At 42.1% G+C, this 13,738-nt stretch overlaps 1 protein-coding gene across 13 annotated transcripts in view; it reads right to left on the bottom strand.

Moving 5' to 3' along the window:
- Nucleotides 1-12,692, bottom strand: part of PLEKHA5 (pleckstrin homology domain containing A5) — a 240,960-nt gene extending 228,268 nt beyond the window's left edge. For 6 of the 13 annotated variants that reach the window (XR_009521159.1, XM_060024376.1, XM_060024377.1 and 3 more), the window contains exons 1-3: nucleotides 12,133-12,692; nucleotides 11,904-11,983; nucleotides 9,556-9,613 (exon numbers count right to left, since the gene is read on the bottom strand). Coding sequence is in view for 12 of the 13 variants with exons in the window: in XM_060024376.1 (XP_059880359.1) it covers nucleotides 9,556-9,613; nucleotides 11,904-11,983; nucleotides 12,133-12,224 (230 nt within the window). In the remaining variant the exon portion in view is untranslated. The remainder of the gene's footprint in view (nucleotides 1-9,555; nucleotides 9,614-11,903; nucleotides 11,984-12,132) is intronic. The other 7 variants (XM_060024366.1, XM_060024367.1, XM_060024368.1 and 4 more) reach the window with 4 other exon arrangements.
- Between the last annotated feature and the right edge of the window lie 1,046 nt (nucleotides 12,693-13,738).

The raw sequence follows: 13,738 nt of genomic DNA, 5'->3' as shown, positions 1-13,738 counted from the left end.
GTGAGGAAGGGTCTTGAAGGATTCACTTGTGTCACTCCTGGAACTAATGTGGGAAGACAGTTTGCTTTTGCTTGTAATAGTTGGCTTTGGGTCACTGACATTTACAACAATATGAATCCTGACTAGATGACAAGTGAGAAGCAGAAAAGTGACCTGGGATGTTCAGATTTGGGCAATGACTTGTTTTTCTTACAATCTGTAATAGGTCTTCATTTCAAACATCTCATTGCCTATTATGTGTCAAGTGCTGGAAACATAAAGATGATATGACACAGTCTCTGCCTTCAAGGAGTTAACAGTCCAGAGGGATTTTCTTGGGTGTTTCTGAAATTACTGGCCACTTCAGAGAATAATTCCCAAATAGCTAGGAGGCTACTTCTAAGTAACCAAGGAATTCTCTGCGTGGCTCTGAAATGTCTGTCACCTGTACCTTGTGAGGACTAATTTCTATTTCTCTCAGGCCTCTCTAGGACCCACTGAGTTCAGTGGTCTACACTTGCTTTACTCATACTAATGATGACAGTATATCTCCCCCATTCTCCAAACCACAGCAGCCTGAACTGTGAACATTTCTAAATGGAAATGGCATGGTCACTGGCAAGGTCTGGGATTCAGCTGTCTCCCAACAGCCCTCACAGGTCCCTGCATTATCTTGGCTTGATCCTGGATCTGGTCCCATAATCAGGCCTCTGAGCAGATCCTATCTGTCTCCTGGAGGAGAATCGCATGAGCCAAACTCGAGAAACAGCTGACTTCCTAATTCATACTGGGACAGATAGATGTCTCATAAAGAGAATATTTAAATTTCACAAAGAGCCACATTACAAGGTTTCTGAATAGCATGGAATGAAGTTGAGTGTCATCATCAAAATTCATCAATCAACAAATATTTACTGAGGAACTACTATGAGAAAAGTTTAAGCTGAGGGACTAAAAACACAGCAATGAACGAGCTGCTTTTCATGAAGCTTACCTACCATAAGGAGTGTAGGCAAACAGGTATTAAGCAAGCATTGACTTGATTTTAAAACATGCTTTTTCAATATACTGTTTCTGAATTAAGGATCAAGGGGTTTATTTAATATGGTTATGTCTCTCCCCTCTGAAAAGCTGTTACTATTATTAAATCAATGGCACTGATAATCGCTGGCAGCTTAAAAGAAATATGGGGTTACACAATTAAATATTTAATCATGATCCTGTTAAGTGTTAAAAGGAAATATAAGGAGCAAATCTGATGAGGGAGAGAACTTACACTGGAGGGGCTCCACTAGGCCCCCAAAGTCTCACCTTCACACAACAGTCAGACTGACCCTTTCAAAGGGCGAAGCCAGACCACGCATCTCCTCCTCTGCTCAGACCTGCGACGGCTCCACATCTCCCCGTGTAACAGCCAATTACATCAACCAAGGAGGCCGCCACGCAGCTGGGCTCTTCCTTCTCTGATTCCACTGTCTTTTTCTCCCACACCCATCCCTCTTCACTCCTCTCCTGATCCTAAACACCTTGCTCTACTTTTTTTCCTACAGCATTTATATATTCTTACATACCATAAAAGTTATATTTTCTTCGTCTGATATTCTCTCCTCCACCATCCCAGTCCCCAGAAGGGTAAAGCTGTTTGGTCTATTTTGTTTAATGATTGTACCTAATTGCTAAGGCACATAATTATGAGTTCAAAATGTATTGAAGAGAAGTGAAGGGAAAAAATGCATCAGTGAAAGATTGAGTAATTGGAATACCTTGCCACTGGGACTGGAATAACAGTCAAAATCAATTGGCTTAACCTTGCTCTCTACTAGATAGTAGAGAGTAACTTCTGCAGTTTTTCTCCTTTTTCTAAATTTCCACATCACACCAACCCCACCCCAAGTCTTTCTTTAGCTATAGCAACGCTTTCACTCAGGTTATGGTCCAATCTCAAGCCCAAGATGCTATCAATTCATCTTTCAGGTGACTTTGCACTGCTCTGTTCTCATCACTCTGTGGGGTTTCACAGCTGAGCTTTCAGAGGAAGGGTTATTCCTTATGTTTGTGAGAAAGGCCTCTTCCACACTGGGCCGAGTCCTCACAAATGCATCTGCTCAAAGCATGATGTATACTTCATAGCATTTATCAGTCTACGACTATATGTTTGTGATTATGATACTGCTGCCTCTTTCCTTAATTTAATTATAAGCTCCTTAAGAGCAAGGTCCATGTCTGTTTCGTTCATAAAACCTAAAGCACTTGGCACACAGTACTCAGTAAGTGTTTGTTGAATGAATAATTGGATGGATGAATATGACATTCCTGGCTTGGATCTACATACTGCTTGGAGATAATTAGGTAGCTGAGATAGCATTTTGTGGGGGCAGGGGGGATGGGGGTGGTTTGCATTTCTTATTCATGAGGGAGGAATAGAAGATAATGTTGGGAGTCCTTTGGAAAGGCCAGATTTTAGCCACGTAAAATGCTATGCTCTCTCAAGGTAAGCAGCTCAAAAACCAAACCATCATTAACACCTCCACCTAGCGCTCCCCCCAACCACCTACTCCCTTATTCTGGTCAAGGGTACCAATCATTCTTGTAGCCACTCAGACACAAAGGCTTCTGTGTAACTTTTGACCTCTCTTTCTCTGACAGCCTCCCAGCTCAGCAAGACTCCCAAGGCCTGTCAACTCCTCTTCAGTATCTTTGATCAATGGCCTCCTTCCTTTCCATTCCCACTGCTACCAAGTTGGTTCCAGCAACTAACTCCCAGGTTACAGCGACAGACCCAGGATGGGACTCCTCGATTCCAGGTTTGCCCCTTTCTAACCCAAGCTGCCTATATTAAAATCTCCCTTAAAACCTTCACTTTAAGCTATTAATGATATACCAAAAAACACCTGCGGTGGTCTTGCCTAGAAATAAAAATCTCAGCCTTTTATTCAAAGACCAGACACAACAACAAACAGTACTCCTAACAGCATTCCTCGTCTGACTTCCCATTATCCTAGCATTTTCTAATCACCAGCAGGGCAGTTATCACTACTCATCACACATATTATACATGTCCCCACCCCCATGAATTTATGTTATCAGTCATCTATCTCAACCCATCTGAATTCCATCCATGCCCTTAAGGCTTAGCTCAACTCCTGCCTCTTCCTTCAAGCCTTTCCACGTCAGCCTGGCCTAAGTAAGCTCCTTCCTCCTCTGACTTCTTAAGACACCGTCTGACGGACAACCAGCATCAATTTTTTTTTTTTTTTTTTTTTTTTTTGCGGTACGTGGGTCTCTTACTGTTGTGGCCTCTCCCATTGCGGAGCACAGGCTCCAGACGCGCAGGCTCAGCAGCCATGGCTCACGGGCCCAGCCGCTCCGCGGCATGTGGGATCTTCCCGGAAAGGGGCACGAACCCGCGTCCCCTGCATCGGCAGGCTGACTCTCAACCACTGCGCCACCAGGGAAGCCCCAGCATCATTTTTTATATTAACTCCAATTTATGCATACACATCTATACAAGTAAATTTTCACCATTAACCCCAACTTCTACATTATCTGTTACAGAAAAATGAAAAGGTCCCAGGAGAGAGTATTGGCCCACAAGTGCTGAGAAACCCCTTGTCTTTGTAGAACAGACAGAGGTGCCTAGACAGGGATGTTTATATCCTACCGGTCTTCAAGGCCTCCAACTCTTTGACTCTTCCAACCAATTCTTTCTCTACTCCCCATTTCTTCCCCCTTCCTAAACTACACCAGCTTTGAGAATAAGAAGAAAACAAAGAAAGAGGTCTATCAACATTAGGGGAAAATCATTTGAGAAATCCAGAAAGGGCTCTCCAAATGCAATCACTTGAGTTGTGGGGACTCCTCTGTTCTACCCCGATTAACTCCTCGGGAGGGTGGAGGCCAGCATCATCAGTACAGACACCATTTACTCAGAGGCTCATTGGATGCTGGCATTAAGCTATAGGCAGGCACTACAAGAAGGCACTGAGCGGGCCTGGTCCCGAGCAACCTTCCTGGCTAAAAAGGACAATGAGATTCCAGATAAAATTCACTGAGGGTGGAAATCCTGTCACCCCACCCTTGAAACTTAAACACATTTCATCACTGACACACTGTTCTTTATGGTAAACTTTCCTAATCTGCCACAAAACACTCTGCTTTTCTTTTATGAAGACGCCATTTTAAAATTACATGTTTGTTCCATGTTTTGTTTTAACGTCTCTTTTTCCTACTAGATTGTAGGCTCCAGGAAGGCCGCATCTCAGGTGTATCACCAAACACCTAGAACAGTGTCTAGCACTCTTCCGTGGATGCAAAGGAAGGACCAAATTCCAAGGTTCTACTAAAATAATACTAGTCAACAGGTTTTTAGGGGGTGAAACAAGCTTCTATTTGTAGGTTGGCCCACTAACCTAACCATTGTACTTATTTCTCTGAAATGATACTTCTGTCCCCAAGCAACCTACTTATGGAGAGACACATACTATAGGATCTGTTTATACTGCCCTGTATTTTTAGGTCTAGATCGGTTTCAGCCCAGAGACCTTAATTTGAATGCTAGTGACTCATAGTGAAACTATATGACCTACAACAGGCCCTTAACCTCGTTAAGCTTCAGTTTCATCCTGAAAAAGGGGTTGTGGCCAGGAGAAAAAGAAAACTAGGGGCTACTGTGAGGATTAAATTCACTGAATGCTGTGTTGAAGTGCCTCACACTAACCAAGTTCATGGGGCCCACACCATCTCCCTTTTTTAATACACTGCATGCTTTTCTCTATACTACAAACTCCTTGAAGGTTGAAGTCATAGTTCAATTGTTATGCTGTACCTATCGAATCAGCATGAAGTGCTTTACACATGTAAGGATTACTTATTCTGGGACTTCCCTGGTGGCCCAGTGGTTAAGACTCCACGCTCCCAATACAGGAGGCCTGGGTTCGATCCCTGGTCAGGGAACTAGATCACACACGCATACCACAACTAAGAGTTTGCATGCCACAACTAAGGAGCCCGCCTGCTGACCCAGCACAACAAAATAAATAAATAAAATTTAAAATTTTTTAAAAAAAGGATTACTTATTCCAAAAACTCTGTTATGAATACAAAAAAGATGTACAACATCCAGGAATTGTTCTGAAACATTGTGTTGCTATGTCTAATTATAATATTATAGTACTATTATACCAAACAATTTAAAATATCAACTATATTGCAATATATTCTCACATTCTCGTGGCAGCTATGTTCCATCTTCACTCATAGTTTGAATTGTGATAATCTGTGAAGAAACAGATTTTCCTCTCACTTGCAACCTTAAATGGCTATTTCATACTAGAATTCCCATCATTGCAGATTAGTTTGAAATTCTAAGCACACACTAGACCCAACTATAGCAGATACTGAAATGAAACTTCATTAGTCAAAAATCAAACACTGCTCTATTTGCATACCTAAGAAAAAGTTCAATTTTCAGAACTTAAAATTTTAAATCAAGAAAAAAGCAATATGGGGGCTTCCCTGGTGGCTCAGTGGTTGAGAATCCGCCTGCCGATGCAGGGGACACAGGTTCGTGCCCTGGTCCGGGAAGATCCCACATGCTGCGTAGCGGCTGGGCCCGTGAGCCATGGCCACTGAGCCTGCACGTCCGGAGCCTGTGCTCCGCAATGGGAGAGGCCACAACAGTGAGAGGCCCGCGTACCACCAAAAAAAAAAAAAAAAAGAAAGAAAAAAGCAATATGAAAATATAACCTCACAAAATTTACATACTACTTTATTACCCTGCAAAGACAGTTTTTGATCCCCAAACCTGCCACATAAGACAATGACCTCTAAATAATTAGAACAAAGTTTCTCACTATTAGGAGAGCACGGTTTTAAGATTTACTTAGCCCTTTAAATTAACCATCTTAAAGCTTTGAAGCACAAAGTAATAGTCAATGACACATCCATTTTAAGCTACCATGACCTGTCATTACAGAGTCATTAAGTAATATTTCAAGGAGTAAGCAGAAAGTTTTATAACCTTCAAATATATAAGATTATCTTCTGTACTTTACGAGCTAAGTTATTTGAATATTTAAAGCTACACTTTATAAATTATAAAAATCACTGGCAATTTTCAGCATTCTTCCTAAAGATAAAAAGCATGAATTAAGTGTTAAAAAGCAATATGGAAACAATAATCAAATTCAAACTCTGTGTATATGTATTTACACACACACACACAAGTAATAAAATAATTTAGAGGCTGGTTAGCTTAAAGCAAGCTTTTCTCATAAAAAATTAAAGCTAAATATTTATCTTTACAATACAGAATTTTCAAATTTTAATATTTTCTGGCCAAATTGATTTAAAGTAAAATACCTTCTCTATATTATATATTCTGTTTCCGAACTGTAGACTTTTATGAAAGAACCAATTTCAAAAACTGTATAAAGTAAACTGATTATCCAGCTCAAATCTATACAACTCAACTCTGATCAGCCATTAGTTAGCACTGTTAACTGCGTGCACACAGCTCTCCCTGAAAGATAAGTACACAAAACACCAAATGCAGCAACAGAAAGACAGCAAGCACAACACAGCTCTGGCTCTGCTTAGACTTATCTATGGTTATCTGCACAAAGCTTAAAGAGGGAGATTAAACAGTTAACCGGGATAGGAAAGCTAAGTAACTTTCCACATTTCCCACATTATCTCTTCTTGGCACTGTGAGTTCATTATTTTGTAGAATACTGTAAATTCCCAGAATAGTATAAAATTCAAAGAAATTTGAAAGTGGGCTGGAATTGAGAAGTTATCTTTTCCAGCCAGCCTAATTTAAAGACAGGAAGACTGAGCTCCAACGTGTTAGAGGGTCAAGGCCTGCTTCCAACTCTTCCCCACAAGAGTGTTCTTCTCCTCAATGCCCACAGGGATGCAGTCGTTGATACCAAAATACTATGCAAAGATAAATTCTTCTTCTGCCATTTTGAACAAACACCAACATTTGTTCAGGAGAGAAATAATTTGAGAGTTAAATGTACTTCACTTGGGAACTAAAGTAGAAACAACTCAAGTTCTTTCAGTCTCTTTCAGTTCTTGCTCTGGGAGCCTCCCAGGAACGCAGTATTAGGAATAACAAGATGGTCAATGTGTCTTTTATTGGCCTTTCATCTTCCCTCTTCCCCTGTGAATAAAATCCACCCTGCTCACTATATCACCTGTTTTTCTTATAATCTGAGCAGTAACCTCCTTCCTTCATCTAAAAAAGAACCAACAATGAGAAATATATCCACCAACAGTCATCACTTTCCTACTGAAGACTCCTATCCTTTTTTCTCCTACTCTGAACATTCTAAATATAGTTCATGTTCCTGCTGTTTCTCATCTTGCTGTCTTTGCAGACCATAAATTCCAAAGGCATGTTTCTGTTGTTTTATTATGTGGTGTGACAATGGAAAGAGTAATTCTTCTGACTACATCCACGATTAAAATGAGATTCAGACGTGGTAACATATGTGAAAGCACTCTGTAAATTGTGAAGTTTAAGATAAAAGTAGTGCCCCTATTATATTAGAATGATCAGGCATCCCTAATTGCTTATAACAACACAAGTAAGTAAAAAATTTCTAGGAAATTACAGCCCACATTAGAGATTTAACTAATCTTAAAAGAAATTAGTCTTCTGATATAACCCAGAAAGGAAAGGTAGTAGCACCCAACATTCAGCAAATCATGTATTTGTCAATGGTTATTTTACTTGAAGTTTAATGAGTGTATATTTCTAAAATATGCTCAATTTTAGAACAAATTACCTTCATAATATAAATTCTTTATTGCTACTTTTGGACGCAATGATTGGCTGTCTATCAATACCACATGATTAAAACCCACTAGTTTAAAAATGTACCCTGAGTTAAAGTAAAATTATTACCACTTTCTTAATATTGTCCTCATTTGCCTGAGAAACTTACTTAGGCATGACACTCAAGAAACTCTAATCAAAACGGCTAGTAAAACAAAAGAAAACTCAGTCTTTCTAACAGCCTACTTCTAAATTAAAACATACATATTTGGCCCACACAGAATAATAACATTTTGTACTGTCAAACATTCATCTAAGAACGTACACATTCACCGACATTTAAATAATATTGAGAATTGTAATGTTACTCCTATTCTGTAGATCAGCTAGGCTTAAGGTACAGTAGTTAAAATTATACTGGATAAAAATAAATGAACTCCACCAAAAAAACTGTCTTTCTTCAGAAATATCAATACTTTGTCCAGAAAAAAAAGAAGCACCCCTTTTCATGGCAATACAAACTCACTTTAATTCAGGATAAAAATAACCACTAGAAAAAATACTTGGTGACTCTGCACTTTACTCATGCCTTTATTTTTTAGGCCATCTAACAATGCACAGCACAATCTCCAAATAAAAGATGTAAGTTAAACATATCCAGAGAAGGACCACATCATGAAACTATACTCCATTCCTGTATCTTAGTTCTGCTTTCTCTATTTCTACATCCAAAAAAGCAAGCATAGCTAATACTATACATATCCCTTAACATTTTATGTAAATATCATTCTAAAAAATGTTAAAACCATATAGGTAATTATAATTTAGTGAAGTATGGCATCATCTTTAAAATGGCACTCAGCAAAATACCTTACTGGGCCCAATGTAACAGAGGTGCCTTTAGCTAGGTACCTGTTATTATTATTAAACCACTGACATCTCAACCAAATCTTGTATTTAAGCATTCTCTTTCAAGCCTCAGTTCCTTAAAATCAAACAAAAAATTTTAAAACAACAAAAACAAGCTCTTAAGTAAACAGTTTCTAATTTAAAATGAAGATAAAACCACCTTTATTTTCCCTTGAGGGATAAAAAATTTTCCTATATAATATTGCCCTCAAACATTGTATTTGTCTCCAAGTACTATCAAGTTAACTCTGAACAGAAAATTATTTCAATATTCTATAGAATTAATTTAACTTTAGGACTGGTCATTTGTCCCTTGTAAGTGCTACTGAAAGCCTTTTATTCAAATACAATTACCAGTAAAATATTTCGATATGTATTTTTAAAACTTAGATATAGTTAAATAAACTGAGGCAAATTACAAACAATGTTCCAACAGATGTTTGTGAAATACTCCTTATTTATTTACTTTTATTTTCAGTCCTGTTATTGTCCATCAAACGGTAATCTAGCTTTACATCACTTTTGCTACTTATAGTTCTGGTCAAAATACACATGAACAGAATTCACTTAAAAAGAAAAAAAAAAGGTAACATACTAAAGACAAAATACTGTAATGCGCTATCACTCAAAAATATATACAGAGGCACCAAAAATGTAACTGTGGCCATAAATGATCTAACTCCCAAATCAATGAAGGTCCAGGCAAACAACTGAAGAAAACTAAGAGTGTCATCTTTTACCTCAAAATTCCAACACTCATAAAGCATAAAGTCAACATAATACAATAAACCTTAAGAAATCATGATCATACCTAGACATACAACCAAAGGTTAATCACAACATTTGAATTACCAAGGAAAAAAATCATAATTAAAAAAACTCACTTTATATAGTATCTTGCACCTTCAAAAGTATATGCTTCTTCCCAGCCAGTAGGCAAATCTAAAAAAACATACATTTCACCATTAGTATTACATCGATAGAACAGCACAGTAAGTTTCAAACCATTTTAATTATTCCTTTTCATGATCAGCTATTTTCATTTATTAAGTAGGTTTGTAACCCCCCCCAAAAGCATTAGACTGGTAATAAAACTCAGATATAATATCATTTTTGGGAAAATGGCAATTCAAATGTAAAGCCACCAGAAAAGTATCAACAATATTAGAGGTTATCTGACATAATTATACACTTTGATCAGAGTGGAGAGGAACTACGCCCTGGCAGCCAAAAAAGCAAAGGGATGCCTTGTAATCCTAGGTAAGTACCCTTGAACGGTAGGCCAAAAACTCCCCCAAAACCAAAGAAAAAGACTATACGTAAAAGGTAACACCCACTTCTTCCTAGGTATGTTGTGTCTATGTAAGACCATATCTTTCAGCTACATAAGTGAATCCATCCAGGAAGTGTGATTGATGAGAAAGAACTTCCTAAGTACTTAATTAGGGGGAAAGAAATCTGAAATCACATACTTATACGTACATGTGTGTTTCTACAGACCTGACTTTAAGAGATGTGAAGTTTCAAGTAATAAACCTGGCAATAATGCAGGTGAACGATGGCACCATTCTGTGCTACATGTTACTTACAAACCACCAGTGTCTTGGATTTAACCATAATACCGCTCTGAAATAAAAAACCGATGATGTGTGTACAAAGTCAAAGTAAACCAAACCAGAGAAAAATCAAGATCATCTCTCAAAAATAAAATTAACCTGAAATCATATAATAAAATTTTCTGAGGTGTGAATGTTATCAAATCCTTGGGGGTAAATAGGATAAAGATTTATATTTCACATAGCCAAAATAGTCACGGAATAATTCCACGAGACGATTAGGCTAAATAAAAATCATATTATCTCTTGTGACACAAACCTGTTACTATCCATAAGGCAAAGAGGCCATCAAAGTTGACTTACGTATGCAAAACACTGAAATGTACATTCAAGTCAAAGACGACAGGGAGTTAAGAAATATGACGCCGCGTTAGTCAGAAATGCCTTAAAAATGTAACCTCATCATGCTTGCTATACCAGCTTTCCCCTTCCTCCTCCACCTTTTTGCAAATTTAGAGATATTAGTCACTTCGCTGAACTCCAGAATTTAATAGAGAAGGCAGGCTTGTTCAATATCCTGGCAACTTTAAGAGAATCTCAGAGTTGGAGAAGTATCCCGGAGGGCAAGCTCTACAGACTTCTGAAGCCGGCCTCACCTTCCACCCAAACTGTTCTCAAGCCTTTCCAATCACCCGAAACAGAGGCAGGCCAGGAAGAGAACACATGTTACGTTTCAAAGACAAACAAGTTTCAAGAATGTACACAAAGAATGACAAAAGAAAGCCAGACCAGCACTGAAGCTCCAATCAGCTCTCCTCCAGCTCAACTCACAAGCAGCATTCAAACAAGCTATCCAAGGCACCAGGAAGATATGCTTCGCCGGCGACCCTCTCCTATCAGGGCACCAGTGCCCTCACGCAGGACACCTCCCAGCACGCCCACCGCCTCCTGGCAGTGTATGCGACCTCGGTGCCGCCGCCGGGGACTTCGAATCTGGCTGGCCAGCAACTGCAGCTGCAAATGCCTGCCCCGGCTGCTCCTCCGGGGGCACGAGGGAAAGCGTGCAGATTTCCCAAGCCGCTCTGTCGCGGAGAGGATCGAAGCACCCCCAAACTCGTCTCCTCCTCCAACAGCCACCTACCCACAAGTCCCACCTCGGAGGAGGAAGCCGCACAGGAGGAGGGAGGCAGCTCCCGGGGAGGAGGGGGAGGATGTGGACACATTCTCCCCGCGGACGAGAGGCAGGGTTTCGGGCTGCAGGAGGGGAGTGGGAAAGGATTTCCTAAAGGTTGAAAGAGGGGTGAGGTGGGGGGCCCGGGGGGCGCTCGGAGGACTCAGGAGTGGCCGCGGGAGGAAAAACTCAGGATCCCAGGTTTCCCGGGGGAGGGGAGTGGGCCACCCAGGGGCGTGGGGGAAGAGCAGGTTGGGATGGGGCAGAGGGCGCCGTGGGCTAGTGGCGATCAAAGACGAAGGAGAGGGGCGTCCGGAGACTCGAGGGAAGTCCCCCGGCCCCTCTACCTGCGGCCGCCCCCGCCCGCCGGCCTCCGCCCCACCTCGCCGCCTCCCGGGGACGGCGGCTCGGGGCAGGTTGCCGGCAGGAGGTGGGCGGCCAGGGCTCTGCAGCCTCCTCCCGGCGAAAGCCAACTCCGCTCGGGCCCGGCCGGGCTCGGCGTTACCTGTGCTCTGCCGCCGGTGCCCGGTGACTACGGCCTCGCCGGTGACGGGGTGCAGCCAGGTGGTGCTCTTCGCCTCCTCGCTGCAGGGGTGAGAGAAGGGGCCGAGACGGGGCTTGAGTGGGGGCGCGGGAGGAGCCGAGGGGGCCGGAGAGGCACCGACCCGGCTCGCTCCCCTCTGTCGCCAGCCTCCCGCCCCCTCCGGGCCCCCGCGCCGTCCCCAGCTCTTTACTTGATGAAGAAGACTCGGCCGCCCCGGGTGATCCCGTAAGTCCAGGTGCGGGGCAGGGAGCATATCCACTCCAGGTTCAGATCCGCCGCCATGTCTGATCCCCAGCCGCCGCCGCCGCCTTCTCCTGCTGCCGCCGCGGCTGCCGAGGGAGGAGGGAGCGAGCGAGCGAACCAGCTGAGGGAGCGCGGAGCGAGCGCGGCCGGAGCGCGCCTCCCCGGCCCGGCGCGCCCCCGCGCGCGCCCTACCCCCTCGGGCGGCGCCCGCCCCGCCGCCCGGGCTGGGTAGGGCCCGCGCCGCCGCCCCTCCGCATCTTCCGCGGCCGCCGGCCGGCCGCCCAGCCGCGCGCTCGGGGGGGATGGGTGAGTGGCGCCGCGCCCCGCGGCCAGACCCCTCCCACCCGCGCCCCCCCGCCCCCGCCGCCGGAGCGAAGGTTCGGAGATCGATTAAAAAAAAAAAAAAAAAAGCGTCCTGCCCCCCGGGCTTTGCCTGAAGGCTTCCCAGCCCCCAGGGAGATTCAAAGGGAGCTAATCCGCGCTCCTCTGATTGCTCTCTCTTTAAAACAACAGAAACACAGCATCTGAGATTTGTTTTAAAAGAGCTATTGGGTATCCAAGAGATTTTTCAAACAAACAAACAAAAATATATATATAAATATATATAGGTGGCTTTAGAATGGAAAGCTGTTTTTGTTGAAGCACACGGAAGGTTTTTCCTGTTTGTGTTTTGTGTGCGAGATATCATAGGTTTGACGGGTTGCGGTAGACTCATGAAATAGGGGTGGATTCAGACTTGACAAAACAAGTTTGCCTCTTCCTAGACCCCTTGAATCATATAATGTTTTATAAAATACAAACTTGTCTTCTTCTTACTTTTTTTAAAGATTCACTTATTTATCAATCTGAATTTCTACTTTCTTCTATCTCCTATAAATTACAATAATAGCTAACTTTCTTGAGTCCTTGTAACCCTGTACGTTTTTAAGTCCCTACAATAGCCCTATAGATGCTATTATACAGATGGGAAAAATGAAGTTTAAAGAAACTTGCCCAAGGTCATAGTACTAAGTGGCAAACCATGGATTCAAACTGGCTTTAATATTTTGAAAGTCTATTTGTATAATCACATTGCTATACTTATTTTAAAAGTGTCCCCCGGCTTTGGTTTTTTTGAACGAGTAAAGGGCAGATTTCAATGCAACTAAAATCTACCTTAACACCGGCTAAGTGCACTGGCCTCCTTCTAATTGTCTCTGATGCTCAGCCACACTTGGAATTGCTTCTGTGTCTTTGCAGCAAGATGACTCATGCCAACAGGATACACAGCTCAATAATAATAGTACTACTTGGTTTTCTCATAGCACCTTCTTCTGACCACTTTTTGGGGCCCCTAAAGAATTATCTTATCTTCCCAATCACTAAAGAGGCAAATAATCTTTTTCAAAGAGTCATGTACCACTATGTTCATTACAGCTCTATTTACAACAGCCAGGACATGGAAGCAACCTAAGTGTCCATAGACAGATAAATGGATAAAGAAGATGTGGCACATATATACAATGGAATATTACTCAGCCATAAAAAGAAATGAAATTGAGTTATTTGTAGTG

Source organism: Delphinus delphis, chromosome 11 (genome assembly GCF_949987515.2).
Source record: "Delphinus delphis chromosome 11, mDelDel1.2, whole genome shotgun sequence".
Classification (NCBI taxonomy): Eukaryota; Metazoa; Chordata; class Mammalia; order Artiodactyla; family Delphinidae; genus Delphinus; species Delphinus delphis.
The sequence above is the reverse complement of the archived record's forward strand: the minus strand, read 5'-3'. Positions and strand labels throughout refer to the sequence as shown.